Source organism: Podarcis raffonei, chromosome 13 (genome assembly GCF_027172205.1).
Source record: "Podarcis raffonei isolate rPodRaf1 chromosome 13, rPodRaf1.pri, whole genome shotgun sequence".
Lineage (NCBI taxonomy): Eukaryota > Metazoa > Chordata > Lepidosauria > Squamata > Lacertidae > Podarcis > Podarcis raffonei.
The window spans coordinates 21,462,983-21,490,960 of record NC_070614.1 but is presented as its reverse complement, the minus strand read 5'-3'; the positions used below and the strand labels follow the sequence as shown (position 1 = coordinate 21,490,960).

The 27,978-nt window shown below is 47.7% G+C and overlaps 1 protein-coding gene across 1 annotated transcript; it reads left to right on the top strand.

Moving 5' to 3' along the window:
* The first annotated feature begins 3 nt into the window (after positions 1-3).
* Positions 4-27,893, top strand: ABI3 (ABI family member 3). Its single transcript, XM_053363435.1, has 8 exons — positions 4-522; positions 5,938-6,105; positions 11,426-11,602; positions 22,335-22,420; positions 23,638-23,727; positions 25,140-25,312; positions 26,062-26,190; positions 27,694-27,893. Exons 1-8 carry the CDS (start codon positions 298-300, stop codon positions 27,855-27,857), a joined length of 1,212 nt encoding a protein of 403 aa, XP_053219410.1. The 5' UTR covers positions 4-297; the 3' UTR covers positions 27,858-27,893.
* The last annotated feature ends 85 nt before the right edge of the window (positions 27,894-27,978 follow it).

The following is a 27,978-nucleotide window of genomic DNA, read 5'->3' as shown; positions in this document are numbered from 1 at the left end:
TCAGCCAAGCAAAATGGTTCTAAAAATAATGGTTTCCTCTCTTCACAGGTCCTCCGCCTCTGCTACTCCCCAGATTTCCTCTGTTAATTCTCATGACCCTTGTTCTGGGCATGCGAGCGGTTTTTCAAGACTCTTGTGCAGAATGGAGGTGTCTGCGCTTACAGAGGCGGAGGCCAGAGAGGGTGTCGTACAGGAATCCACACACACGCTTTCTGGGCGAGGGCAGCAATAAATTTCAGGGTGTCAGCAAGACGACATCTGGGACAGAAGGCTGAGGGGGAGGGATCAGCTCTGCCCATGGGAGGCAACTCAAGTACAAAAAGAGTCCACCAGCCGAGCTGCGAGGTTCAAAACCTGTCTGCTGCTGAGACCGTGCGCTCAGAGAAGGAAGTGGGGAGCCGCGATATGTCTGAGTTGCAGCAGCTGATGCAGAACGCCATCCCCAGCGCCAGGGGAACCCTGAAGGACAACTACAGCAACCTTCTCAAAGTGGCAGATTACTGCGAGAGCAACTATGAAGAGGTGAGTGGCAAGAGGGCATTGCCTCAGGGGCTGGCCCTGCCAGGCGGGCAGACTTGGCACTGGCTCCCGGTGGAGTATAGGGTCAGGTTCAAGGTGCTGGTCTTGAACTTTATAGCCCTTTGTGGCTTAGGTCCCTCGTATCTACAGGACCGCCTCTCCTGCTATGCCCCGCAGAGGACCTTAAGGTCCATGAACAACCATAGTTTAGAGGTCCTGGGCCCTAAGGAAGTCAGGCTACCCTCCTCCAGGGCCTTTTCAGTGATGGCTCCGACCTGGTGGAATGCTCTGTCCCATGAGACTAGGGCCCTTCAGGATTTAACCTCCTTCCGTGGGGCCTGTAAGACAGAGCTATTCCTCCTGGAATTCAGCCTGATCTTTTATTTCCCTTCCCTTCCCTTCTCTCCCCCTCTCCTTTTATGAAGATCACCCGCTCTGAGACCCCACAGCTAATTCTTCCCTGGTCTCCTCGCTGGCCCAAGTAGGACCAATTCAGCCAGCTAGCCCTGGGGATTATCTAATGCTTATTTCCCCTAAATTGATTTTTTAATTTTATTGTTGTTCATGTTTTTATACTGTATTTTATGCTGCTTTTATAATTAAGTCTTTTAAATTTGTTGTTAGCCGCCCTGAGCCCGGTTTTTGAACCGGGAAGGGCGGGGTATAAATAAATAATAATAATAATAATAATAATAATAATAATAATAATAATAATTAGCAAGCTGCCCAGGGCAGCAAAGTTTCAGGAGTTGCTTGGCATGCTGGCACTGCAGTGTTAAGAGCCACGCACAGTGTGGTCACTGGAGTTCCTGGCAATGTTGCAGAGGATGGATGTTGAAGAACACCCTTTAGGGGAGTTGGCTGCTGGAAGAATTGGGGTTCTCTCACACTGCCCTGCCCTCCCAGAAGTCTCTGTGAAGATCCTGCGAGGTTGTTGTTGTTGTTTAGTCATTTAGTCGTGTCCGACTCTTCGTGACCCCATGGACCAGAGCATGCCAGGCCCTCCTGTCTTCCACTGCCTCCCGCAGTTTGGTCAAACTCAGGCTTGTAGCTTCGAGAACACTGTCCAACCATCTCATCCTCTGTCATCCCCTTCTCCTTGTGCCCTCCATCTTTCCCAACATCAGGGTCTTTTCCAGGGAGTCTTCTCTTCTCATGAGGTGGCCAAAGTATTGGAGCCTCAGCTTCAGGATCTGTCCTTCCAGTGAGCACTCAGGGCTGATTTCCTTCAGAATGGATAGGTTTGATCATCTTGCAGTCCATGGGACTCTCAAGAGTCTCCTCCAGCACCATAATTCAAAAACATAAATTCTTCGGCGATCAGCCTTCTTTATGGTCCAGCTTTCACTTCCATACATCACTGCTGGGAAAACCATAGCTTTTACTATACAGACCTTTGTTGGCAAGGTGATGTCTCTACTTTTTAAGAGACATCTTAAATGCTGTCTACCTCCTGCGAGGTAGGAGCGCCTTATCCCTGAGAGAGACCATTTGGCTCGGAGAACTCTTGAGTTTACGCAGAGATGCCACCATCCTGCTCTGCCTTTAGAGGCAATGAATGTTGACCTAGCCTCGCTGGAATTAGCCACAAGTAGTGCTGGATTTACATATAAGCTATACAAGCTATAGCTTAGCACCCTACTCTGTTGGCCCCCCAAAAAAAATAATTAAAGGAAAAAACAAACCTGGATGTACATTTCCAAAATATAAGATAAGAAACAAATAAAACCTACATACAGCAACAATTTTTGTGTGTTGTGTAGGCTCCTGTGATGTAAGTAATGGGCCCCGCCTGCTAGCCTGCTCCCTAAAATATCACTGGTTTGCCCATTTCTATATACAGTGGTACCTTGGTTCTCAAACGTAATCTGTTCCGGAAGTCCGTTCCAAAACCAAAGCGTTCCAAAACCAAGGCACGCCTTCCCACTGAAAGTAATGCAAAATGGATTAATCCGTTCCAGACTTTTAAAAACAACCCCTACAACATTGTATTTCATTATTAATATACTTCTTCTTAATTGTATTTCAGTTCAACAATTACTTTGATAAAATACATATTTTGTTATGTGCAAATGGCTTTAGATACCTATTAGGTCTGTAAATTACCACATAGCATATGTTCAACACAAAAAACAGCGGCAATTTGTTGTTGACAAAGGACAGCTAGACATATAAAGGGCCCCATTACCTTCAGTGGCTTAGGGGCCTCATCAAACCTAAATCCGGCTCTGGCCAGAAGATTATTATATCCAGACAGTTTCTCAAACATCAAGGCCTACTCACCCGGATTTGTTCCCCCATGACATTCAGACCACTGTCCGTACAGAAAGCAGTAATGTGATGGCATTGAAAATAGGTCCATATTGTTCTTATTACTGGGGTGGAGGTTCCTTGCAGCTCGTTTTCACTTTCAGTTCACTTTTGATTTGCATATCGCCTTTCAATATTGCTAAACACAAGGGGTTGCCATGTGTTCTCTTTTTCCAGGACGCGTCCTCCTTTTCGGGGGTGAAATTGGGGACAAATTGCATTTACCGTATTGGCCTGAATATGAAGCTTCGCTCCCACCCCCCACCCCCCAATTCTGACCATGAAAAGTTAAAGTGTGGTTTAAATTCGCGACCTTACAAAAATTGGGTTTTGCGATATCGCTGCTGAAACAGACACACGATAAAACGGAATGGGTGTGAGTGCCCGCAGAATTTTAAGGGAGCGCCTTATATTCAGGTATTTTCTCTCTCTCCCCCCCAATGAATTTTAAAAGTGTGGCTTATATACGGGTGCGGCTTATATTCGGGCCAATACGGTATTTGCTTTGAATGGCCGTCAAAGCGTCCTCTTTTTTGCTTTTCAGAATACGGCAACCTTGCACAAGGCAGTTTGCAAGCTAAAGAAACAACAAATCAGACAGTAAAGATGACATCTGCATCTGCAGATGACACAACCTTGATGGCAGAAAGTGAGGAGGAATTAAAGAACCTTTTAATGAGGGTGAAAGAGGAGAGCGCAAAATATGGTCTGAGGCTCAACATCAAAAAAACGAAGATCATGGCCACTGGTCCCATCACCTCCTGGCAAATAGAAGGGGAAGAAATGGAGGCAGTGAGAGATTTTACTTTCTTGGGCTCCATGATCACTGCAGATGGTGACAGCAGCCACGAAATTAAAAGACGCCTGCTTCTTGGGAGAAGGGCAATGACAGGCCTAGACAGCATCTTGAGAAGTAGAGACGTCACCTTGCCAACTAAGGTCCGTATAGTTAAAGCCATGGTTTTCCCAGTAGTGATGTATGGAAGTGAGAGCTGGACCATAAAGAAGGCTGATCGCCGAAGAATTGATGCTTTTGAATTATGGTGCTGGAGAAGACTCTTGAGAGTCCCATGGACTGCAAGAAGATCAAACGCATCCATTCTGAAGGAAATCAGCCCTGAGTGCTCACTGGAAGGACAGATCGTGAAGCTGAGGCTCCAGTACTTTGGCCACCTCATGAGAAGAGAAGACTCCCTGGAGAAGACACTGATGCTGGGAAAGATGGAGGGCACAAGGAGAAGGGGGCGACAGAGGATGAGATGGTTGGATAGTGTTCTCGAAGCCACAAACATGAGTCTGACCAAACTGCGGGAGGTAGTGGAGGACAGAGGTGCCTGGCGTGCTCTGGTCCATGGGGTCACGAAGAGTCGGACACGACTAAACGACTAAACAACAAAAGATGACATGCGTAGTCATCTGATCCAATACAAAAAATCACAATAACTTTAAAATAAACAACTTATATCAAATAAAGCAATATTCAATAATCCCTTAGAATATAAATAGTAAGCAGTAAAATTTGTTGTTGTTGTTGTTTAGTCATTTAGTCATGGCCGACTCTTCGTCACCCCATAGACCAGAGCACGCCAGGCACTCCTGTCTTCCACTGCCTGCCGCAGTGCAGTTTGGTCAAACTCAAACTGATAGCTTCGAGAACACTGTCCAACCATCTCGTCCTCTGTCGTCCCCTTCTCCTTGTGCCCTCCATCTTTCCCAACATCAGGGTCTTTTCCAGGGAGTCTACTCTTCTCATGAGGTGGCCAAAGTATTGGAGCCTCAGCTTCAGGATCTGTCCTTCCAGTGAGCACTCAGGGCTGATTTCCTTCAGAATGGAGAGGTTTGATCTTCTTGCAGTCCATGGGACTCTCAAGAGTCTCCTCCAGCACCATAATTCAAAAGCATCAATTCTTCGGCGATCAGCCTTCTTTATGGTCCAGCTCTCACTTCCATACATCACTACTGGGAAAACCATAGCTTTAACTATATGGACAGTAAAATTAAATATCAGCAAATAATAATTTAAACAGTTTACACTTATCAATTGCAATAAAGAATTACTAAACCAGGGGTCAGCAAACCTTTTCAGCAGGGGGCCAGTCCACTGTCCCTCAGACCTTGTGGAGGACCGGACTATATTTTTTTGGGGGGGGAGGAGGAAATGAATTCCTATGCCCCACAAATAACCCAGAGATGCATTTTAAATAAAAGGACACATTCTACTCATGTAAAAGCACGCTGATTCCTGAACCGTCCGTGGGCCAGATTTAGGAGTTGATTGGGCCAGATCCAGACCCGGGTCTTAGTTTGCCTACCCATGTACTAAACTATAATAAAAAAACCCCAGCAAGTCCCAATGCATAAAATGTCACAAAACGTACAAAGCCACGTAAAAGGATCAAATTGAGAAGCAAGGACACACAACTTATAAACATCCCTGAATTTCTCTTCTTTCTTCCCAGCTTCAGTTCCTGGCATCTGGCAGGGGTGGGAAAGAACCTTGGCTGAAACCCTGGAGAAACTGCTGTCCATATTATAGTAATAGAATCATAGACTTAGAAGGGACCCTGAGGATCATCTAAGTCCAGCCCCCTGCAATGCAGGAATATGCTGCTGTCCCATACGGGGATTGAACCTGTAACCTTGGCATCATCAGCACCACGCTCTAACCAACTGAGCTATGAGCTCGATGGACCAGGAGTCTCTGTCTTGGCAGCTTCCTGTGTTCGTAGATATATAACAGCACTTCCACGCTGCTGGGAACTGCAGTTTACTCCTCCCAGAGCTACAGTTCCCAGCGCACTTAACAAATGACCGTTTTCAGGATTCTTTGGAAGAGCTTTAAATGCACTTTATGTACATGGGTAGTGTGGCTGTGACTGTGCAGGATGTGATACTGGGTGTAGCAGGTAGAGCTATCGTAGCCACTTATAGCATGATTCAGTTGAATGTTGAATGAATGAAACTTTATTTGCATCAGCCAACGGCCATAGCAACAAAAGCACATTGCAGTATACACAGAACAAAAAATATTAAAAAACCACGATTCAGTTGTTCTGATTTATGGCAGAGTTCTCCCTTCTTCCCCCTCCGTTTTCATAAACCTCTTAGGCAAAGGACAAGCGGAAAGCCCTCGAGGAAACCATGGCTTTTGCAACCCAGTCATTAGCCAGCGTGGCTTACCAAATCAGCAACCTGGCGAGCGACATCCTCAAAACGATGGACTTGCAGCTGGCTGAAGTCCGGCAGGTGGAAGCCAAAGTCTGCTCCATTGCGCAGGTGAGAAGACAACATGAAGAGGTGCACTGGGAGGGCTTTATTTGCCCCAGAACCTGTTTTTCTAGTTGGTAGCCCTCTGTGATTGGAATCGGGACCCTGGCTGCTTTGTTTTGCCTTTGTTTTGGCTGCTTAAACTTCTTCCTGGGGGATGAGATTCATTTTTTTGTTTAAATCAGTTTTAGTTGGGGGACCATACACACAGTGGCGTAGCGTGGGTTGTCAGCACCCGGGGCAAGGCAAGTAATTTGCGCCCCCTAACCCATGGATTTTAGCACTCGAGTGCGAGCGCGCCCCCCCAGATGTTGCGGCCGGTGCGGCCGGCCCCCCCTGCACCCCCCACGCTACGCCACTGGGGCTGGGGGCGAGCGAAGGAGCCAAGGACCCCCCCAAAGGCTCAGAAGGAATTTATTAAATTTATTATTTGCGGAGCCCCCGCGGGCCGAGGCAGCCGAAGCCCCCTCCCCTCGGGCGCCTCCCCGCCCCCTCCTCTCCTTGGGCTGTAGGTGGAGCCCGCGCTCCGAGGTGCTCCAGATCCGGGCTTGGCGAGTGCCTCTCCTCCTCCCGGCTGGGTCCAGGGGCTTCCAGCCGCGCTCCGTCCTCGCCCCCCCCCCCCCGCGGCTGAGACTTGTGCTGAGAGCCGGAGCCAGCGGCGCCCCCTTCCACCGGGAGACCCTCGCCCGCCCGCCGGCTTCCTCTCGGAGGGTTTTGGGGAGGGCAGGGCGCGTCAAGGCCCCTCGGAGCTCTCCTCCCTTCCAGTCGGCAGAAGCAGCCGCCGCCTGTGGCTGGGCCAAGGGGATGGCGGCGGGGTGCGGAGGCTGCCCGTGCCCGGCCAGGCGTCGGTGGCGGCGTTGGCGCTGCTGCAGCAACTGCTCCTCCTGTGAGCAGTGAGTGGAGCGCAGCCGCAGTGGCGGCGGGGGGCGCGCACGCGCTAGGGCGCAAGGCTGGCGGTGGCGGCGGGGAGCCTGGCGGAGGAAGGAACTTGTCCCTTCCCTCTGGACTCGCGCCCCCCCAGATGTTGCGCCCGGTGCGGCCGGCACCCCTGGCACCCCCCACGCTACGCCACTGCATACACACGCTGCTCCACTAAGCGCATGCGAAACAAATTCTTTCCACCATAGAATTGAAGAACTGGAAGGGACCACGAGGGTCATCCAGTCCAGCCCTCTGCAATGGGGGAATATTTTGTAACCTGTTTTGTAACAGGGGAGTTGCTCCAGCCCCTTGACCATGCAGAGTTGCTCTGTGTTTCCCAGTCTTTTGGGTGTGTTCCTTTGCAGTGTCACTGTTTAAAAGCCCCAAAGCAGACAGACCCGCCTTGTCCCCTGAGCCCTGACTACAAACCAGATTCCCCCTCCCTGTGCCTTCCCTTCATACTGGAATATAGGGAGGCATACACAATGTTCTTGGACATCGGATTCCTCTTCCTGTTGCTTGACGGCTTTCCTGTTTCCCAGAGAATAAAAACATAATGGATCAGGAAACATCCGTGGAATGGATTAATCACCTCTGTCGTGTCACCAGTTTGGTATCTCCAAACACTTTGATGAAGTCCACTTTTAGCTCAGCACAAGAGGGAGGTGTGGAGGGGAATGGTAAGGGATAACTGTTTGCCTTCTGCTTAATAATCTGCACTTCCTGCTGCTGGATCCTAGAACACAAATCGTGCCACAATCATGCATTTACCACCTCTGCGCCTGCAGGTCTCTCTTGTCCAGAGGGGGAGCTTCTTCTGAGCATATGCACCATTATGTGCTGATGAACAAGAGGTGCATAGGCTCCCCAAATACTGTGTAACAGTGCAAGGAAAGGGAGGGTGAGCTTTTTGAGAGGCAGAGTGTGTTGGCATAGCACAGAGAATAAGAGGGATGAGCTGTGAGCTGTGAGCTGGTTAACCCTGGTTCAAATCTCATCGTTGACAGAGGAACATCAGGAGATGACTTAGACCAGTGGTGGACCTACATTTTTGGGTTCTTGAAGCTTGAACCATTATAGGGTGGGGGGTCCTTTGCTACCAGCAACTAGGTCTGGGTAACCATGGTGAGGCAAGTGCCTCGGGTGACAGGATCCACAGGGAACAATTCCACTGAAGAAGATAACCATGGTTACCTGCTATATCTGCTATCAGGGCCAGCCCTGAGGGAAGGGCTGTAGCTCAGTGGTAGATCATCTGCTTGGTATGAGGAAGGTCTCGGATTCAACCCTGGCAGGGTTGGGAGAAAACCGTGTCTGAGACTGATGGGCCAATGGTCTGATTCAATGGCAGCTTCCAATGTTCACAATTAAAGAACCAGGTCCCTTGGAACTGTGTGAAGTTAGGAGACTATTTTTAGCACCCGAATTCAACTGGGCTCACAAGCCTTTCACACAAAAGTCTACCGCTGGTTAGCTTTCTTCATTTATCATTTCTTCATTTCATTAAGGTGGGGAAAGTAACCTTCTTGTTGAATAACTGGGAGTCAGAAATCTTTGCTGATCTACCGAAGATAATCCAGAGATCTACTGGTAGATTCCAATCTGCATTCTGCCCCTCACTTGCCTTAAAGGCCTCTGGGTGCTTCCAGGCTGTTGCTGTTTTCAGACGGGATTCAATCACATCCCAACAAATTGCATGTTGTGCAATTGACCACAACAAACCTGCTCTCCCCAAATATCTGACTTCCGGCAATAAGGAAAGGTAAAGGTAAAGGGACCCCTGACTATTAGGTCCAGTCGTGACCAACTCTGGGGTTGCGGCGCTCATCTCGCTTTATTGGCCAAGGGAGCCGGCGTACAGCTTCCGGGTCATGTGGCCAGCATGACTAAGCCGCTTCTGGCGAACCAGAGCAGTGCACGGAAACGCCATTTACCTTCCCTCCATAGCAGTACCTATTTATCTACTTGCACTACGACGTGCTTTCGAACTGCTAGGTTGGCAGGAGCTGGGACCGAGCAATGGGAGCTCACCACCTTCTGATTGGCAAGTCCTAGGCTCTGTGGTTTAACCCACAGCGCCACCTGCATCCCGGCAATAAGGATAGGGATGGTGAAATGCAGTGGAAAGTTTGGCACAACCCACTCTTTGACTTCATGATCATCCAAACTTCCCGCAAACAAATAGGAATGAAGGCTCATCAAATAGCCAATGTCGTCAGATTTCCCTGCAAATAAGGACAGGTGCTCCATAAACAGGTCTTCTGCAAGAGCCCTGTCTGCTGTTGTCTTCTGCAACAGACTCATGAATAGCTCTCTGGATGTTGTTGTAAGAGGTTAGTGAGTTTTTCCCCATCGCTTTATGCCAAGAAGAGATTAACGGGCAACAGCCACCCTTGCTTTAGATCGGATGTCCTGCTTCACTAGGGCAAAAGGTTAATCTGAACCAAGGCTCAGCCCCTGAACTAGTTTGAAGCCTCACCTTAAGTCCCCTGAAATGTCACTGGAAATCAAGCATGGAGACACAGCCATTCTGCAAAAGGGGCTTTTAGGAAGGAATGCATGCTGTGCCCACTTATAACTGCTGTGTAGTTTTATCGCGGCTTTCCCTCGCGCAGTATATTTTGACGCAAACACCTTGGGAATTGCCTGTTAAACAACATCTCCATCTGCTTGCCTTGCCTGGTGCATTTCTTCACAGCAAGGCACGCTGTCCATCTTCACATTGCCAAGTGCCACACGCTGTTTGGGGAAGAGCGGAGGCCAAGACAGCAAGAGAGTTTATGTCTGAGGTCCAGTTTGAAGTGGAAGCACCCTCGTTTACAGCTTGCACCCGTGGTCGCAAGCTAACAATTCTAATCAAACTCAGTGGGAATGAACTTCCAACTGAACCTGACCAAGGGCTGGGAGATGCAAACTGAATTTATTTGCCGCTCTTTATGAATGAATAAATGTGCCATTGAGGTGGGGGTACTTCCTTACCACCAGCAGCCCTGGTGGTATGCTGCAGACATACACCCCATACATTTAAAGTGCATGGCTATCCCCTAAGAATCTTGGGAGCTGTAGTTTGGTGTAAACTACAGTTTCCAGAATTCTTTGGGGGGGAGGGGAGTAGAATTGTAGAGTTTGAAGGGTCATATAACCCAATACCCTGCAATGCAGGAATCTCAGCTAAAGCAGCCAACCTTGGCTTATAAACCTCCAAGGAAGGCCGATGTTTAGTCGGAATCTGTGAACCGCCCTGAGACCTGTGGGCATATGGCGGTATACAAACTAAATTAACAAATAATAATAAAGGAATAATAATTTCTTGCAAACTTGAATCCATTGGTTCGAACCCTACCTTCCAGAGCAGGAGAAAACAAGCTTGCTCCATCTTCCATGTGAGAGCCCTTGAGATATTTGAAGATGGCTGTCACACACCCCTCTCAGTCTCCTCCCTCGCTTTAAGTATATGGCCACGTACACAGCTGTGCAGTCATGCAACTGCAGTATTTACAAAGCTCTGGCCAGGACAAGTCCCTCGTTCAGTTTTCCCCTCATTATGGCTTTGGCTTCCTCTTCTGAATCTTTCCCCATATCTTCTTGGGGCCATCATGCAGAGAATTCAGTGCCGTACTTCCAGTGCGGCATTACCAGCAAACAGTCTCCAAATGTCCTTTTTCTTATGCATCCATAAGATTTGTGCTCCTGAAGCCATTGGGGTGGTCATACGCGATCCTGCTTTCAAGATGGCCTGCACCTACAAAGGTTTTTTTTGGGGGGGGGAAGGATATACTGCTTTGTATCCATTTGGTGCATGCCCTCTGGCTTCCTGCGGTAATCCTGCATTTTTTTAATATCACAAATATTCATGGTTGTATTTGTTTCTTTGTTGCCCGAGAGTGTCCCTCCAGACGGCCATAATGCAATAACGTTGGCGAACCTTCGTAGAACAGCTAATAAAGCAGAATGAAGTGTGGATGGCTCATTATTAATACACCACAATGCATTACTTCTGCCTCAGTGACATGTTGGGGAATATACCTGCAAACCCCACACTCCAAGCCCATATTTTGGTGCTTGAGGGTAGAAAACCCAGATGACTGAAGCCGGCTGGACTATTCAACAGAGTGAGGCGGCTGCCTCAGGTGACAGATATTGAAGGGCAGGGATCAGACAGAACTGTGTACACCACAAATATACAGGATACCGTGACCAGCAGAGAGGCCCAATGAGGGGTCAATTGTGGGAGAGGAGGAGCCAAAAATGGCCTCCCTGGGGAGTGGGCTTTGCCACCTGTCCCCCCCCCAAAATGGTAGGGTGCTGCCAGTTTGTGTGTTGACTAGAAATACAATTAAACCAGCTCCTGCAAATGGTTCCTGACCCAGCTATGCCCTTCTTCTTTCACCGTGTCTTTCTGCCTCAGGTGGTGGAGATGCACATGGAGAAAGTGTCCCGCCGAGAGATCGGGGCTCTTTCTGTTTGCAAGAGATTTCCGCACCAACAGAAAATCATCCCCCCAAGCCACGTGGAGCCCCTGGAGGCGTATTACAGGAAACCGCTGAACTTCAACAGTTTGGACGATATTGGGCACGGGATAAAGGTGAGAGATGGGCATGGCTCCTTTGCTCCCCTAGCTGTAGACATCTTCCATGCTGACAAGCCATAAGGTAAAGGGACCCCTAACCATTAGGTCCAGTCATGACTGACTCTGGGGTTGCAGCGCTCATCTCGCTTTATTGGCCGAGGGAGCCGGCGTACGGCTTCCGGGTCATGTGGCCAGCATGACTAAGCCACTTCTGGCGAACCAGAGCAGCACACGGAAACTCCTGCCAGAGAAGTACCTACTTATCTACTTGCACTTTGACGCGCTTTCGAACTGCTAGGTTGGCAGGAGCAGGGACCGAGCAACGGGAGCTCACCCCATCGCGGGGATTTGAACCGCCGACCTTCTGATCGGCAAGTCCTAGACTCTGTGGTTTAACTCACAGTGCCACCCAAAGGGTCCTTATCCAGAGAAGAAAAGGAGTACATGCTGTTGAATCTTCTGGGGGAAATGGTGCTGAATTTTGTACTGCTATGCAATGTTTGAGGGGTGGGGAGAGAGAGCCACACGTATTGAATTTCTGCCTGTTATCATAGGAGCACTGGGCAGGCTAGATCCTGTCTTGACAGAGAGAATATAAATGGCTCCTTTGAGATGAAGGGCAGGATGTAAATTCAACAAACAACCAAATCCTTTTGCATACTTCAGGTCATACATCTGATAAAGACAGTTGTTGCTGTATTGTTATTACACTTCTATCCTGCCTTTATTCCAGGGAACTCATGTGTGTGGTTCCACCCACTCATCATTTTATTCTCACAACAACCCTGTGAGGTGGGCTAGCCCGACAGGCAGTGACTGGCTCTTCCAGTCAGTGAGGATTGGACCCTGGTTTCCCAGGTCCCAGACCAACACACAAGCTACCACACCACACTGGCTTTAACACCCTGTGTGTGTGTATTTAGAATAACTAAACACCAGAGTATCTAAATACCTTGAGAATTAAAATAATGAACTACCAAAATCCAGGGCTGGTTCTAAATTGTGGATAGAAACTATCCCAAGCCATTGTCTTGCTTCACATCTTGCTGACTACCATAAAGGTAAAGGGAAAGGACCCCTGAACGGTTAAGTCCAGTCAAAGGCGACTATGGGGTTGTGGTGCTCGTCTTGCTTTCAGGCCAAGGGAGCCGGCGCTTGTCCACAGAAAGCTTTCCGGGTCATGTGGCCAGCATGACTAAGCCGCTTCTGGCACAACAGAACACTGTGACGGAAACCAGAGCGCACGAAAAGGCCATTTACCTTCCCACCGTAGCGGTACCTGTTTATGTACTTGCACTGGTGTGCTTTCAAACTGCTAGGTTGGCAGGAGCTGGGACAGAGCAACGGGAGCTCACTCCGTTGTGGGGATTCGAACCGCCAGCCTTCTGATCGGCAAGCTCAAGAGAGGCTCAGTGGTTTAGACCACAGTGCCACTCGTATCTGCATACCAGCCATATAAGTCAGTTGGTATATCCTGAGGCAAAATGTGGAGAAAATATATGTGCCATCACTCCTGTTAACATAATGGAAAAAACCCTAAAACTAAAAGGAAAAAAATAATGCTGTTGTTCTCTGGACTTATCACAGAGTCAGGGAATTTCTGAGCAACAGAGATGGGCATCCTGGGAGATCACATCGCCACTAGAATTACTGAGCAGCATCAATGGCAGAAGGAAGCAAACAAGCAAATTAATATATCATTAGTTTTATTCATATGTCTGGCTGTGGTAATACTTGCTGCACAGTGTGTGGTTTGCTTCGGACTCAAAACGAGAGGTGCTGTGGCCTAACCCAGAAGATTTGATGACTTATCTAGAGACCGAAACTCAGTAACAGACAGTGAGTCTCCAAGCACTTCCTCTGTGGAAAATGTACGTCTTTTGATGAACCACCAAGCAATTGCTTTCTTCCTTAAAAAAAAAAAAAAAAAAGATTAGAAAGAGAGCACTCAGACAGCAATATCTTTAGTAGTCAAAAAACAAAACAAAACAAAACAAAGCAACGTCCGAAATCCAAAGAAATTTAATCACAAAAGGTTATATCGAAATTAATGGCAGATAGAATAGTCGCAAGTAACTAGTATCACTTTCAGTGAGACTTAATTAATGTAACTGTACTCACGGCTCATGTGAGTTTTGCATGACGTCGACTTCCTGAACACAAGTTTCTAACCCTCATGATGGCTGAGAAAATATTGAAAAATGTGGTAGAATTGGATATAACTGCTGAGTGACAAAACGTGACTTTTAAGCTCAAAATAAAATATTAAATTTTTTTTAAGAGAAAATATATATATGCAGATGGCAGCTTCTGAAGGAGGAGAAACCAAGTCTTAGAATGGAGTTTCCACCTGCTATTTATTTTAAGAAAGGGATCCCTTTTTTAAAAGAGGATTACAGGTCACATCCACAGCACACATTCAAAGTACTCTTATCCTACTTGAAGAGCTATGGCTTAATAATAATAATAATAATAATAATACCCCGCCCATCTGGCTGGGTTTCCCCACCTACTCTGGGCAGCTTCCAACAAAACACAGTGGTGCCCCACAAGACGAATGCCTCACAAGACGAAAAACTCGCTAGACGAAAGGGTTTTCCGTTTTTTGAGTCATTCCGCAAGACGAATTTCCCTATGGGCTTGCTTCGCAAGACGAAACGTCTTGCGAGTTCTTGCGAGTTTCTTTCCTTTTTCTTAAAGCCGTTAACAGCCGCTAATAGCCGCTAAGCCGTTAACAGCCGCTAAGCCGCTAATAGCTGTGCTTCGCAAGACGAAAAAACTGCAAGACGAAGAGACTCGCGGAACGGATTAATTTCGTCTTGCGAGGCACCACAGTATTAAAATACAATAGTGCGTCAAATGTTAAAAGTTTCCTGAAACAGAATGCTGGGAATTGTGGAGGGTCTCCTAAAAACTCCCAGCATCCTTAATGAACTGTCTTTCCCAGAATCCTTTGGGGGAAGCCATGACGGTTTCAAGTGGTACGCTACTGCTTTAACCGTATGGTGTGGGGATATGACCCAAATGCCGTATTGCCAAATAACGGACCTTTCTTTAATTTAAGAAAGGTGATGACAAAGCACCCACACACTTTCACGTGTCTCAAACACTTCTCTCCACACCACCCCGGAGCAATAATACCATTCTGAATTCAGCCTGCAGCAAACGGAGAAGTTGCAGCTACATAAGGACGCCTGCAAGTTAAATTTAAGCGCTTCTCTCTTCCTTCCCCGCTGGGCACTCTCTCGTGAAGAGAAAAAGGAGAATTGTGCTGTCAGCTGCGGCCAGCCATCGAGACCGATCTCAACCACAAGGGCCTGAAACTGATGAGGCAAAGATTTGCCGGGCTCTCGGTTCCCACACTGGCGTCTGCTTCCCCAGCGGCGTTCTCTCCGCAGCTGGGGCTGCTGCCACAGCAGGGGCCTTGCGCCACTTTGGCTGCTGCCCTTTGTTGGCACGCAGATTTGGCTCAGTGACTGAGGGGCCCCCCAAGACGCATGACCCAGTTTCACGAAAAGGTGCGCTCCTGTGGAAGGGAGGCTTTCAAGCTTGGCCTTTTGATGCTAAGTCTGGAAGACTGGGAAGGAAAAGCCCTCCCTCCCTCTAAAAACAGGTGCAGAAGCCCGGTAGAAACATGTGTAATAAACAAAATCTGCCCTTATTCCCTTATGGGGGACACAAGAGCCCTTATAGAGTCCGTTGTAGGTTCTCCATCGGTAGGAGAAAATAACAGAGGCCAACCTGTAACAGTCCAGCTGTTCCAAATGGCTTAATTAAGTATAAAATAAAGACGCAGAAAAGCAACAATATTTCCTTGGACTGAGGACAGCTCAATTCCACATCCTCTCCCTCTCCAGTCCGTTTTTATTACCCTTTGTTCTCACCAGCCGCATGGCTGCTTGCCAGGGTCTCATGTTACCTCATCTGGCCAAGGCTTAAGCCCACCCACACCATATAGGGTCATCACTGCCCAGAGGAAACACAACTCCTTTTAAGGTCAATACAATCCCAATACACTGTAAGACACAGACATGCTGGTCACTGGGTCAGCAAGACACCAGGTGGCACTACAAACCTCGGCCAGGGCTTTCTGGCTCCCACCCTGGCTCCCACATGCCCTCTTTCTTTATATTTTAAGCATAATCATATATATCAGTACCAATGGCTTTGTCGAGCGTGATAAGCGACTCTTTTGACACCGGAAGCGGGCCGTGGACTGGAGAACCATGCAGTACATACAGAAATTAAAGAATGAATACATTGTATATAGCAACACAAAATAATGCAAATAACTACTATAATAATCACTATAATCAATAAATGTCGAAGCCAACTTCCATCTGGAAGCCAAGAATATAAGAATTCTGATTCCATGCTGCATGGTAGGCTTCCTTTCTAGTTTATTAGCCATGCACTGGTGTCACTTCTATAGCACTGAGATTGGTCACTGTATGTTCCTGTAAGAGAACAAGAGCTATTAAACATGAATTTCAATGTATATTGACAGTTTGGATATATGCCCCATGATTCTTTCCCCTCCTTAATTTGAAAACAAATGGGGGCAGGCTCATGGAGGGTCAATTGTACTGGAGGCCAAAAAGTTTGCTTAGGGGATATGATATTAGTAAATTGAAAAGATCCATTAACAGGCACACCATGAAGCATTATGCCTGAATGACTGGCAAAGGGCGGCATGTGCATACATAACCAACATTTAGAAGCATGCAATAAACTAGTAAACTTAATCATATCTTGTACAAAAATATTATTCCTCCATATCTTATGATAATTTTCACCCCTAAAAGTCTTATTCAACAACACTGTTCTTCTAGTTCGAGAGTGGCTGAGCCGTGAATACTGCCAGCCAGTGTAGGATTCAGGTGACTGCTGCTCGCCAGCCAATAAGGTGAAATATGGTGGTTTCAACTGGACCGTGTCGTCTGCTTCTCTTCCTTGTATAACGGTGCAGCAAAGGATGGCAAGGCAAATGGTTAGGAAGGCACTTCCACAGTTGAAGGGACTCGCCATGGCCGCACACATCGAGCTGGAACCCACAAAGGCTTGTCCTCGACGTCCACTGCCGCGTACCCTCGTCCCCACGTGATCAGCGGGACAGGTCCATGCCAAGCGGGATCAGGCAAGCGTCGGTACACCACCAAGGGGCGGGGGAGTGCCTCCTCCTTCCTAAAATGCAATTCCGCGGGAGTATGGGTCCTATTATGTGGATATAAAAGATGGTTAAGCACAAAAAGAACCTGGTGAACTGCCGAAGGGATGTCTGCTGTTGGTATGCTTCGGCCGCCAAGTTGTTTAAGCAATAGTGTTTTGAACGTCAGGTGCGCCCTTTCCACTATCGCTTGCCCTGTGGAGTTAAAGGGTATACCATGAGTTAATTTCACATTCCACAACATACAAAATTCTGAAAATGTTTTAGAAATATATGCTGGACCATTATCAGTTTTGATGCGCGCAGGTTTACCCATGACTGAGAAACAGCGGATAGTGTGCTGAATGACATGCCGAGCTGTTTCCCCCCTCATGGGCGTAGCCCATATGAATCCAGAGTGGGTGTCCACCGTGAGGTGAACCTTGGAGAGTGGAGCCAACACAGGTGTGTGTGTGACATCCATCTGCCAACACGCCAATGCAGACGTGCCCCTAGGATTGACAGCATCAAAGGGGATGGCCAGCTGAGATTTAGAACAAGAAGCACATTGGGACACAATATCCCTAGCTTGGGCCAAAGGAATAGAAAACTGCTTAGCCAATGCTTTCGCAGGGAGATGAAAGGTGTTATGACATAGTATAGGATCAGAAAAGAGAGAAAAGGCAGAAATGTTCTTCAGAGCTGAATCTGCTCTTGAATTTCCCTCTGCTAAATACCCTGGGTGTGATGTGTGGGAGCGAAGATGTGCAACATAATAAGGGAACTCTCTGTGCTGAAGTAAGGCCTGCAGGGCGAGAAACAAGGAAAACAAGTCAGAATCCAAGGAAGGAGTTATATAAGATATTGGTAAAATAGCAAAAAGGCGATATACATACTGAGTATCCACAATAAGATTGAAAGGTTGAGTAGGAAAGGATTGAAAGGCAAGAATCACAGCCGCTAGCTCTGCTCGCTGGGCAGAAGTCTGTGGAGAGGTAAATAACCTTTTCCATTTTCCTCCCTCTTCCCATGTCACCCCCCCCCCTATTTTTCGTTCCATCCATGAAAAGGGTTAGTGCAGAGGGGAGAGGTGTGAGAAATAAAGGGTTTGTCAAAACATAAGTGACCTGTGTCAGAAATTGTCAAACGGTCATCCTTTAGAGGATTAAAAATGATGACCTATAAAATCAGCCAAAACAATTTGCATGGCAGCATTTGTGATCAATAAATGCTGCTGTTCAGTCTGTGAAAAAGGCAAATAAATTGATGCAACATCAAAACCGCTCAAAGCTATAGCACGTGAACGTCCTTTGATAACAATGTCTGATGTGGATTCAATTACGGAATAAATGTTCTTCGGAGGGGTATGAGGTAAATGTAACCATTCTATAATGCAGATAGTCTTCTTCTTGTCCGTCTGAGCATATAAATTTCCTGTTGGCAACAATGGTGTAGCAAATATTGCCAGATGCAGCTTGTGTTCAGCACCTCTAGGTGGCGCATGCGGAAAGGTTTCAATGCTTCATTCACAAAATTTTGGCAAAGTGTAGGGGAGTTCCACATGCTGTTGTGGCAGAACAACCCACTGATATCGCTGGGTGGATTGCAATTTGTTATATACTGGCAATGTAAAAGCAAACTGTTCCTGTCTGCTGGATCCAGTGGGATAAAGATGTTTCAATGTAGCCAAAAGTTAATTGTTCAGAAATAAGCTGTTCAGAAACGAGATGGTGCCATTGCTGCGGTTTTTTCTTTTGGTGGAGGCCACTGTTCTACCCACACTGAAGTATCAGTGATCTTGGTTTGCCATGCTGGAAACGCTGTATTGATAGCTACAGGCTGGTTTTTATTTAGTGCTGCTGCCAGCAAATGAGCCTTGTGGGTGGCTGTACCTACAGACTGACCAATGCGTAGCATTGTAGCTGTATCAATGGCAGGAAGGTGTATTATCGGGCGCAACGCAACCTTACAATCCTCAGTGGCATTTTCAAAGGCCAATTGTTTGATAATTATTTGTTTGGCTTCAGGATTTTCAATTTGGCTACTCACTGCTGTAATCAGCCTGTCCATAAAGGAAGAATATGATTCTCTAGGTTCCTGTCTGATAGAACCCCACCTTGATTGAATACTGGTGGGTTCCGGGATTTTTCTCATTGCTTGTTGAGCAGCAAGAGCAGTATCCCTCAATAAGATCTGCAGCAGTGTGGCTTGTACCGAAGCCTGAGCAAAAGGGCCACGCCCCATCATAGCATCTATGACATCTGCGAGGGTAAGATTAGGATTATTTCCTCTGATTTGTTGCAGTAAAGCAGAAGCATAAACACGGCAGGCAGTTTCCCATTCATGAGCAAATAATACACCAGCTGATGGGGGTAAAACTGTACGTGCCAAAAGCTTGATGTCATCTGGAACCAAAAGCTGGGCTAATGTGGCTTCCAAAAGAGCTTGTGTAAAAGGAGCTTGCAGTCCATTTGTCCTAACTGACAATTGGAGCTCTTTCAAGATTTTAAAGTCAAAAGGTTGGTGCTGAGCTTGTGTTCCTGCTGCAGCACCAGCAGGGGGCACAATGACAGGGAATGCCATAGTATCCTGAGATAAGGAACAAGCAAGGACTGCACGTTGGAAAGGGGTAGCTGGTTCTGCTGCTGCTGCTGCAAGAGCAGGGTCATTTCCAGCCAGACCATGGTATTTTTGCAGGATTGGGTCCTCTAGTGAGGAACTGCAGTCTGGAGGTTTGGGATCTGGGGCTGCAGGCAAAGCAAGGGCTGGAACACATGGCAGGACAGCAGGCTGAATTAAAGAAGCTGAAGGTTGTATTGGCAATGCAGCCATGGAGATATTTTTTGGTGATAAAGAACCCATAGCATATCGAACCTTGCACCATGCATTTAAAATCCTAACATCAATGCTGGGATGTCCATGAAAATGTGTTCCAATCTTGTCCCAATGTTTTAATTCCCATGTCCCATCTGCAGGAAACCAGGGACAATGCTCCTCAATTGCCAGAATGAGCTGTATCAAATCACCCTCAGGGACTTCCAATTTGTTGGAGGAGAGGAGAAATTTTAAGTCTTTAAAAAATTTTTGTTGGGGAGTAGTCAAAGAGCTGCCCATTTTTCTAAAATCAATATAAAAAGAAAGAGAAAAGGGATCGGTCTCACCTGGATCTTTTTAAAAGATGAATTCAGCGCTGTGAAACCCTTGCCGGGCGCGATGAGCCGATGATATCCACTGCTTGGATCGAAAATCCTCTCACAGTGTCTTTTAAAATCCTCTCAGTCTGTCTGAGACTGCTTGCTTCAAGTTGCTTGTTTTTTTCTCTTTTAAAACCCTCAGCCGTATTCTTTTATTCAGCCTCACACGGGGCACCACTTGTAACAGTCCAGCTGTTCCAAATGGCTTAATTAAGTATAAAATAAAGACGCAGAAAAGCAACAATATTTCCTTGGACTGAGGACAGCTCAATTCCACATCCTCTCCCTCTCCAGTCCGTTTTTATTACCCTTTGTTCTCACCAGCCGCATGGGTCTCATGTTACCTCATCTGGCCAAGGCTTAAGCCCACCCACACCATATAGGGTCATCACTGCCCAGAGGAAACACAACTCCTTTTAAGGTCAATACAATCCCAATACACTGTAAGACACAGACATGCTGGTCACTGGGTCAGCAAGACACCAGGTGGCACTACAAACCTCGGCCAGGGCTTTCTGGCTCCCACCCTGGCTCCCACACCAACCAGAGAATATTGAGAAGCAAAGCAACTAGTAAGCCTGATCTTTATTGAACTGTTGCAACAGGGTGCTCCCCTCACATGCAGAAAAGGCGAAGGACCCAGAACCCAGGTGTGCCTGCCCTTATATAGAGATTTTAAATTCCCTGCACTGGAGCTCAAGACCACCCCTCCATACATCATACATACATCACAGAAAAGGTGGTCTACAACAGAAATTTGAATGTTGTTGTTTTTCCTGTCTGCCAGGTTATCTGATAATGCCTTATGTGGTAGTCTAGCCATTTCTTTGAGATGGTGATTACCCAATTCCTGAGACAATAGGAAGGTTCCCTCACCCCCTCCCTCCTTGCAGAGAAAACATTTGGTCAGTTTGGGAGTCAAAATGGTTCCAGGGCGGTCTTCCTGTGCTGCTCCAGACATGTGGTCCACATATCTATGTACGTGCTTGGTTGGTACATTTTATGAACATTTATTAAAATATAAGACCTTAACATTTTTATTTCACATGTCAGATGACAGCGAGAGGCCTAAGTAGGCCTGGAACGTGAGCTTCGGTTGCAGGATGGGGCAAGCGAGGGCTGTAGCTCAGGGGGACAGCCTCTGCTTCCCAGGCACAAGGTATTGGGTTCAATCCCCAGCATCCCCAGACATGGGTGGGAGCATCCCTGTTTGACAATCTGGAGACTGACTGCTGGCAGTCGGTGCACAATACTGAGGAGAAGGTGCTGTGGTCTACGCCACTGAGCCTCTTGTGCTTGCCGATCAGAAGGTTGGCGGTTCAAATCCCTGCAACAGAGTGAGCTCCTGTTGCTCAGTCCTAGCTCCTGCCAACCTAGCAGTTCGAAAGCACACCAGTGCAAGTAGATAAATAGATACCGCTGCAGTGGGAAGGTAAATGGTGTTTCCGTGCGCTCTGGTTTCCGTCACAGTGTCCCGTTGCACCAGAAGCGGTTTAGCCATGCTGGCCACATGACCCGGAAAGCTGTCAGTGGACAAACGCTGGCTCCCTCGGCCTGAAAGTGAGATGAGCACCGCAACCCCATAGTCGCCTTTGACTGGACTTAACTGTCCAGGTGTCATTTTCCTTTACCTTTATGGCGGGCAGCAAGATGTGAAGCAAGACAACAGCTTGGGATAGTTTCTAGCCATGATTTATAACCAGCGCTAGATTTATAACCAGTGCAAGAAGATAAATAGGTACTGCTGCGGCAGGAAGGTAAATGGTGTTTCCGTGCGCTCTGGTTTCCGTCACGGTGTCCCATTGCGCCAGAAGCAGTTTAGTCATGCTGGCCACATGACCTGGAAAACTGTCTGTGGACAAACGCCGGCTCCCTCAGCCTGAAAGTGAGATGAGCGCCGCAACCCTATAGTTGCCTTTGACTGGACTCAACTGTCCAGGAGTCCTTTACTGAGCTAGATGGATCAACGGTTTGACTAAGTATAATTCAACTTCCTATGTACACCAACAGAGCAAAGTTCACACACAGGCAGCGAACTGAGGCTGCTTCCACACCTGAGGAACTTTTGCTACAGCGAGAGCACTTTTCAAATTCAGTGGAGAGACGCTTTTAGAACGGACGTAAATCTTTAGCTCTGTTGATTAGAACGTTGCAGCAGCGCTCGAGCATCAGCTGTCAAATTGTTACGCCTTTGCATGCGTTGGTAACCTAAAGCGGCCTTGACTACTGTTAACATGCCTTATGTGGGACTGTCCTTGTAAGTGGTTCAGAATCTGCAGCTACCGCCGAAGTTAGTGGCCAAGGAGAAGGTGACTGACAACAGGTTAATCCTCTGCTGAAAAAGCAGCACTGCCTTGTTTTCTCTCTTTCACATACCTCTTTCCCTTATGGTCTCTCTCTCTCTTAGGATCATGGCACACAGTTGGCCAAAACAGGGACTCTCTGCCGGCGAGGAAATGCGACATCATCAGGGCAGTCATCTGGGAGCCTTAGGTGAGATTGCATCAAGCAGAGGCATCAAGTCCTAGTTTGCCTTCTAGCGCAGCCAAGATTTCTTCTCAAAGATTGCCCTTCTGAAATATACTCAGAGTCCTGTAGTGATTTCATGCTCTTTATTGCAGCTTGTAAAACAGTGATTGAATTGCTCCCCCAAACCTCAGTCTTTTATATACATTATTTACACAATGAGTCCCGTCTCATTGGCTGATTCTGCTTCCCTCCTGGAGCCTGATTAGTCTTTTCCTGCAGGCCAATCAGTTGTTGCATTCTACGATCCTACCAGCCTAATAGGGACGCGGGTTGCGCTGTGGGTAAAACCTCAGCGCCTAGGGCTTGCCGATCGCATGGTCGGCAGTTCGAATCCCCGCGGCGGGGTGAGCTCCCGTCTTTCGGTCCCAGCTCCTGCCCACCTAGCAGTTCGAAAGCACCCTTAAGTGCAAGTAGATAAATAGGTACCACTTTATAGCGGGAAGGTAAACGGCATTTCCGTGTGCTGCGCTGGTGCTGGCTTGCCAGAGCAGCTTCGTCACGCTGGCCACGTGACCTGGAAGTGTCTCCGGACATCGCTGGCCCCCGGCCTCTTAAGCACAACCCTAGAGTCGGACACGACTGGCCCGTACGGGCAGGGGTACCTTTTACCAGCCTAATAGGCTGATTAATTTCCTCCTGGAGCCTGATTGGTCTTTTCCTGCAGGCCAATCAGTTGTAGCATTCTAGGATCCTACTTGCCTATTGTTCTAGGGTCCAAGCTTAGTACATAACACCTTCGCTATTGCCTTCCTCCTCTTCCCAACACAACTGGAACCGAAACTCTTTCCATTAGGTGTTTTGCAGTCCAGCTGTTTTGGATTACAACTCCCATCAACCCCAATCAGTCGGCTGGGGCTGATGGGACTTGTAGTCCAAAACATCTAAAGCAGGCTTCCTCGACCTCAGCCCTCTAGATGTTTTTGGCCTACAACTCCCATGACCCCTAGCTAGCAGGACCAGTGGTCAGGGATCATGGGAACTGTAGTCTCAAAACATCTGGAGGGCCAAGGTTGAGGAAGCCTGATCTAAAGTGTGCCAGGTTTTGTCTGCAATCCTAACCTGTCTGCTGGCAGAGAAGGAGGTCCACTGATTGGACAACATGCTTCATAAGCCAAAGCAAAGTAGATAAGAGAGGAAGATCAAGATAAACATTCAACTCAAACTTTTTTTTGTTTTTTTAGGAGAAGTCAACGGATTCCAGAGCCAATACGGCCACCAGTTGTCCCAGAAGGCAAACCCTCCTCATCTGCTTCATCTTTGTCATCACTGAGGTACCGTTTGTGAGATTATATTTCAGCACAAAAGGAGACAGGGTGTGGGTGGCAAAGACAAACTCAGGGAGAAAACTGGTGGCTACTTTTCTATGGAAAATGAAGATAAGTTCCTGTTCCAAGGGGTCTTCGGCGAGATCTGTTGCCTTTCTACAGTGGTACCTCAGGTTACATACGCTTCAGGTTACAGACGCTTCAGGTTACAGACTCCGCTAACCCATAAATAGTGCTTCAGGTTAAGAACTTTGCTTCAGGATGAGAACAGAAACCACGCAGCAGCGGCGCAGCAGCAGCTGGAGGCCCCATTAGCTAAAGTGGTGCTTCAGGTTAAGAACAGTTTCAGGTTAAGAACGGACCTCCGGAATGAAGTAAGTACTTAACCCGAGGTACCACAGTATTTTAAACGAACTGTTTCTCTAAAAGCATATAAATTAGCAAATGTTATGCTCTCTCTCTTTTTGGGTGATGCCCAAGTGAGCACCCTAACCCTGGTCGGTGTGTGGCTGTGAACTAGAAGGTTGGGGTTTGAGCCCACACAGGGACGGGAGTGGGCAGGATTCCTGCATTTCAGGGGGTTGGACTAGATGGCCCTTGGTGTCCCTTCCATCTCTACAGGTTCTACGGAGTTCAGAGCTGGGAACTTGGAACCTAGCTCCTGTTCCAACCTGCTCCTCTCAGCTCAGGGGAGGACAGCTGCAGATTTGGGCTTCTCACCAGCTTGTTTCCTTCCAAGGCAAGCAAGCTGTCTTATACTTAACTGCATCACTGGTCCACCGAGCTTAGTATTTGTCTACACTGGCTGGTTGCAGCTTTCTAGGTTTTTAAACTGGGAGTCCTGCCTGGGGATTGAACCAGGGACCTTTGGTGTGCAAAGCACGATGCTCTACCGCTCAGCCATGGCTCCAGACAACAGATGGTGAAATGACTTGCATCTCAGACCTTCTTAGCTTTGTTTGGGCTCCACAAAATGACGCTTTTAATCCTGCTCCACAACATAAGGCAATGGAAGCCTGCAGCTGAACCATCTGAGACTGCTGGGATGGGGGTGCCATTTTGAAACATCCCCCATTGCAACATCTACAGTGCAGCGACGAAAGTAAAAATCCACCTGAGCCCAGCAGGGTGAAAGCATCTAGCTCAGCCTCCCCTCTCTAGCATCAAGAAATGGTCTTTCCTTCTTGTATCATCAGCTCAGGCTTCTTCTGTGCCGACCCTCCACTAGGAAAGGACCTGGGGCTTCCAGATGTTGTTGGACTACAACTCCCATCAGCCCCAGCCAGCATGGGCAATGATCAGTGATGATGGGAGCTGTAGTCCGACAGCATCCACAAGGCCAAAAGGTTCCCAATCCCTGCCCAGGGGCAGTGTACCTTAAATTCACCTAAATCTTCCTCCTTTTAATGTCACTGCAGCCCCACAGAAGCTATGGAGAAGACTGGTATGATCGCATCTACTGAACCACCTCCACCGCCTACGCTCTCGCCTTTTCCTCCACCGGCAGAGGCAAGTGATGTTCTTCCTCCTCCTCTTCCAGAAGATCTGTTGCCACCGCCACCACCTTTTGCAGTCAGCGATGTCACCCCAGGTAAGGCTGCCTCCTCCTTCTTTTTCAAAGCCAGAACAAAACTGAACTCAAAATTAGCTGGGGTAGTTGCACGCCTGGCTTTATATACCCCACAAGTGCAGGCCTGTGGAATTGGCTTCAGAACCCACATAGCTGAGTACACTTTCCAGGACACCCTGAGTTCAGGCAGAGGCAGTAGTTGCCGGGGGAAATGAATAGAGGAGTCCGATTGCATCCCTCTTCTGCTTCCCAGAGTCCTTTGGTTGGTCACGGTGTGACCTGAAATGCTAAATGTTATGTATTCAGTGGTCTATGTTTGCCTGAGCTTGAGCCTGGACTAAGGATTCTGAGCTCCTGTGTTCTGATTGGATACACGATGTCCAGTCAAAGAACATTTCAGGATTTGGGCCTCTGCCATTGGCCCTTGAACTCTTGAGTCGTGATTCGCGGCTTCAAAGTTTAGGCAGCCAATCGCGCTGGGAGTGGGAGTGGCCCAGGCTTTCAGGAATGTATATAAGCAGTTGCTTTGCCCCTGTTTCCCAGTTATGTAGTTCAAGAAAAGGTTCTTCCCATTATCGCTATGTCTTGCCTCGTGGGAACCCACCTAAACTTCACTAAGCATATTTCTCCAAGTGAGCATGATGCCGTTTCAATGCACTTCTCTTCCCATTATGGCAAACAGGCATGGAAGGCCAAGCGCACAGGAACACATTTTTAAGTTTTCTTTGTTTGTGAAAGAGTCAGTAGCGTGTGTGTGTGTTTCCTTGCAGACCTTGATTTTCCAATGACTTCTCCACCGCTGGACGCCTCTAATTTGGAGCAGCTGGTGCCTCCGCTCCTTCCCCCTCCGCCACCCCCAGAGAAATTGCCATGGGCCCCTGACACCTATCTGGAAAAAGGTACCTTGCTAAAGATAAGACAACTCCTGGAGTCGGCTACCAGTGCATTCGGTTTGCATTCTGACAATGAGCACTGATATGCTTGGGGGTCTAAACCACCTGAAACCATCTGCTGTGCACACACTTACCTGTAATCCCAGGTGTTTGACTAGCCTTTGACCTAGTCAGCAGTAGGGCTGGGCAATATCTGGTTGTGATATATCGCCAGCTAAACATTGTGATATACTGATATATCACAATGTCTGAAATAAGGATGGAACTGTGTAGAGGCATTGACTGGCTTCAGGGTTTCCCCCGCATTGTGATTTTTTTACATAGCACAGACATCATGATTCGTAATATATTGCCAGGTCAAAAACTATGAAACTGATATCTTAATATGGATTTCAAACCAGTTTTGGACCATGTATTGATATATCGCCCAGCCCTGTTCCGCAATGAGGACTATGCAATTCTGCAAGACTCTTTATTTGCCTGCATTTTCTCGGTTCTGCACAACTGTTGTGCTTCTCTGCTTACCACTGCAGTGGATTTCTCCTCTGTTCCTTTTCAATCTGCATTTCTGTTTAGAAAGCCCTATATTGGGGCTTTCTAAATAGGGGACGTGGGTGGCGCTGTGGTCTAAGCCATTGAGCCTAGGGCTTGCCGATCGGAAGGTCGGCGGTTCGAATCCCTGCGACAGGGTGAGCTCCTGTTGCTCGGTCCTAGCTCCTGCCAACCTAGCAGTTCGAAAGCACGTCAAAGTGCAAGTAGATAAATAGGTACCACTCTGGCGGGAAGGTGAACGGACAATAAAGCAAGATGAGTGCTGCAACCCCAGAGTTGTTTGTGACTGGACTTAACTGTCAGGGGTCCTTTACCTTTACCTTTATATTGGGGCTGTACAAAGACATTTGAGTCCCTGAGGTTTAAAATCCAACTTGTATATACTGTCGTACCTCGGCTCCTGAATGCCTTGGGAGTCTAACATTCCAGCTCCTAAACAATCGTAAAGCGGAAGTCAGTGTTCCGGTTTTCGAATGTTCTTTTGGAAGCCGAACGTCTGATGGGGCTTCTGCGGTTTCCAATCAGAAGCTGCGCTTTGGTTTCCAAATGTTTCGGAAGTCGAACAGACTTCCAGAATGGATTCTGTTTGACTTCCGAGGTACGACTGTACTAACAGGTCTGCTGGGAAGCTCTAATGCGTGAGCCCCATTGAGAAACACCTATCCATCTATCTGATTAGTTTTCTCGTGGAGCTCCTGTTAATTTGCACAGGGCCACGGCAGAACTTCCCAGTGGACTGGCCTTTTGCTTTCCACCCGCCATCCTCAACAGCACCTAGCCTCTGCTGTTTATGCCATTCAGTGAATGCCATGGGTGACATGTATCCTATTGACCGGATGATCCCCAAATTGCCATTCCCAGGTTCCCTTCCTTCCGTAAATGCGTTTCGGGATTGGTGATCTTTTTTGCTTTTCATTGCTGACCTCCTTTCCCCCTTCTCTTCCCCTTTGCCTTCAGTGGTGACCCTCTACCCTTATACTCAGCAGCAGGAACAAGAACTCTCCTTCGCAGAGGGGACTGTTATTTACGTGACACGAAGATACTCAGATGGCTGGTGTGAGGGGGTGACAAGTGATGCAAAGGGATTGTTCCCAGGGAACTATGCGGAGCCTTTGCCATGAAGGAAGCAGAACGGATGCTGGAGATTATTTTTTTTTTTTTAAATGCAGATACTTAAAATGTGAGATCTGGTGAAGACTGACTACTCTGTTCTTGGTCTCATAGAAGGAAACTTGGGTGGAA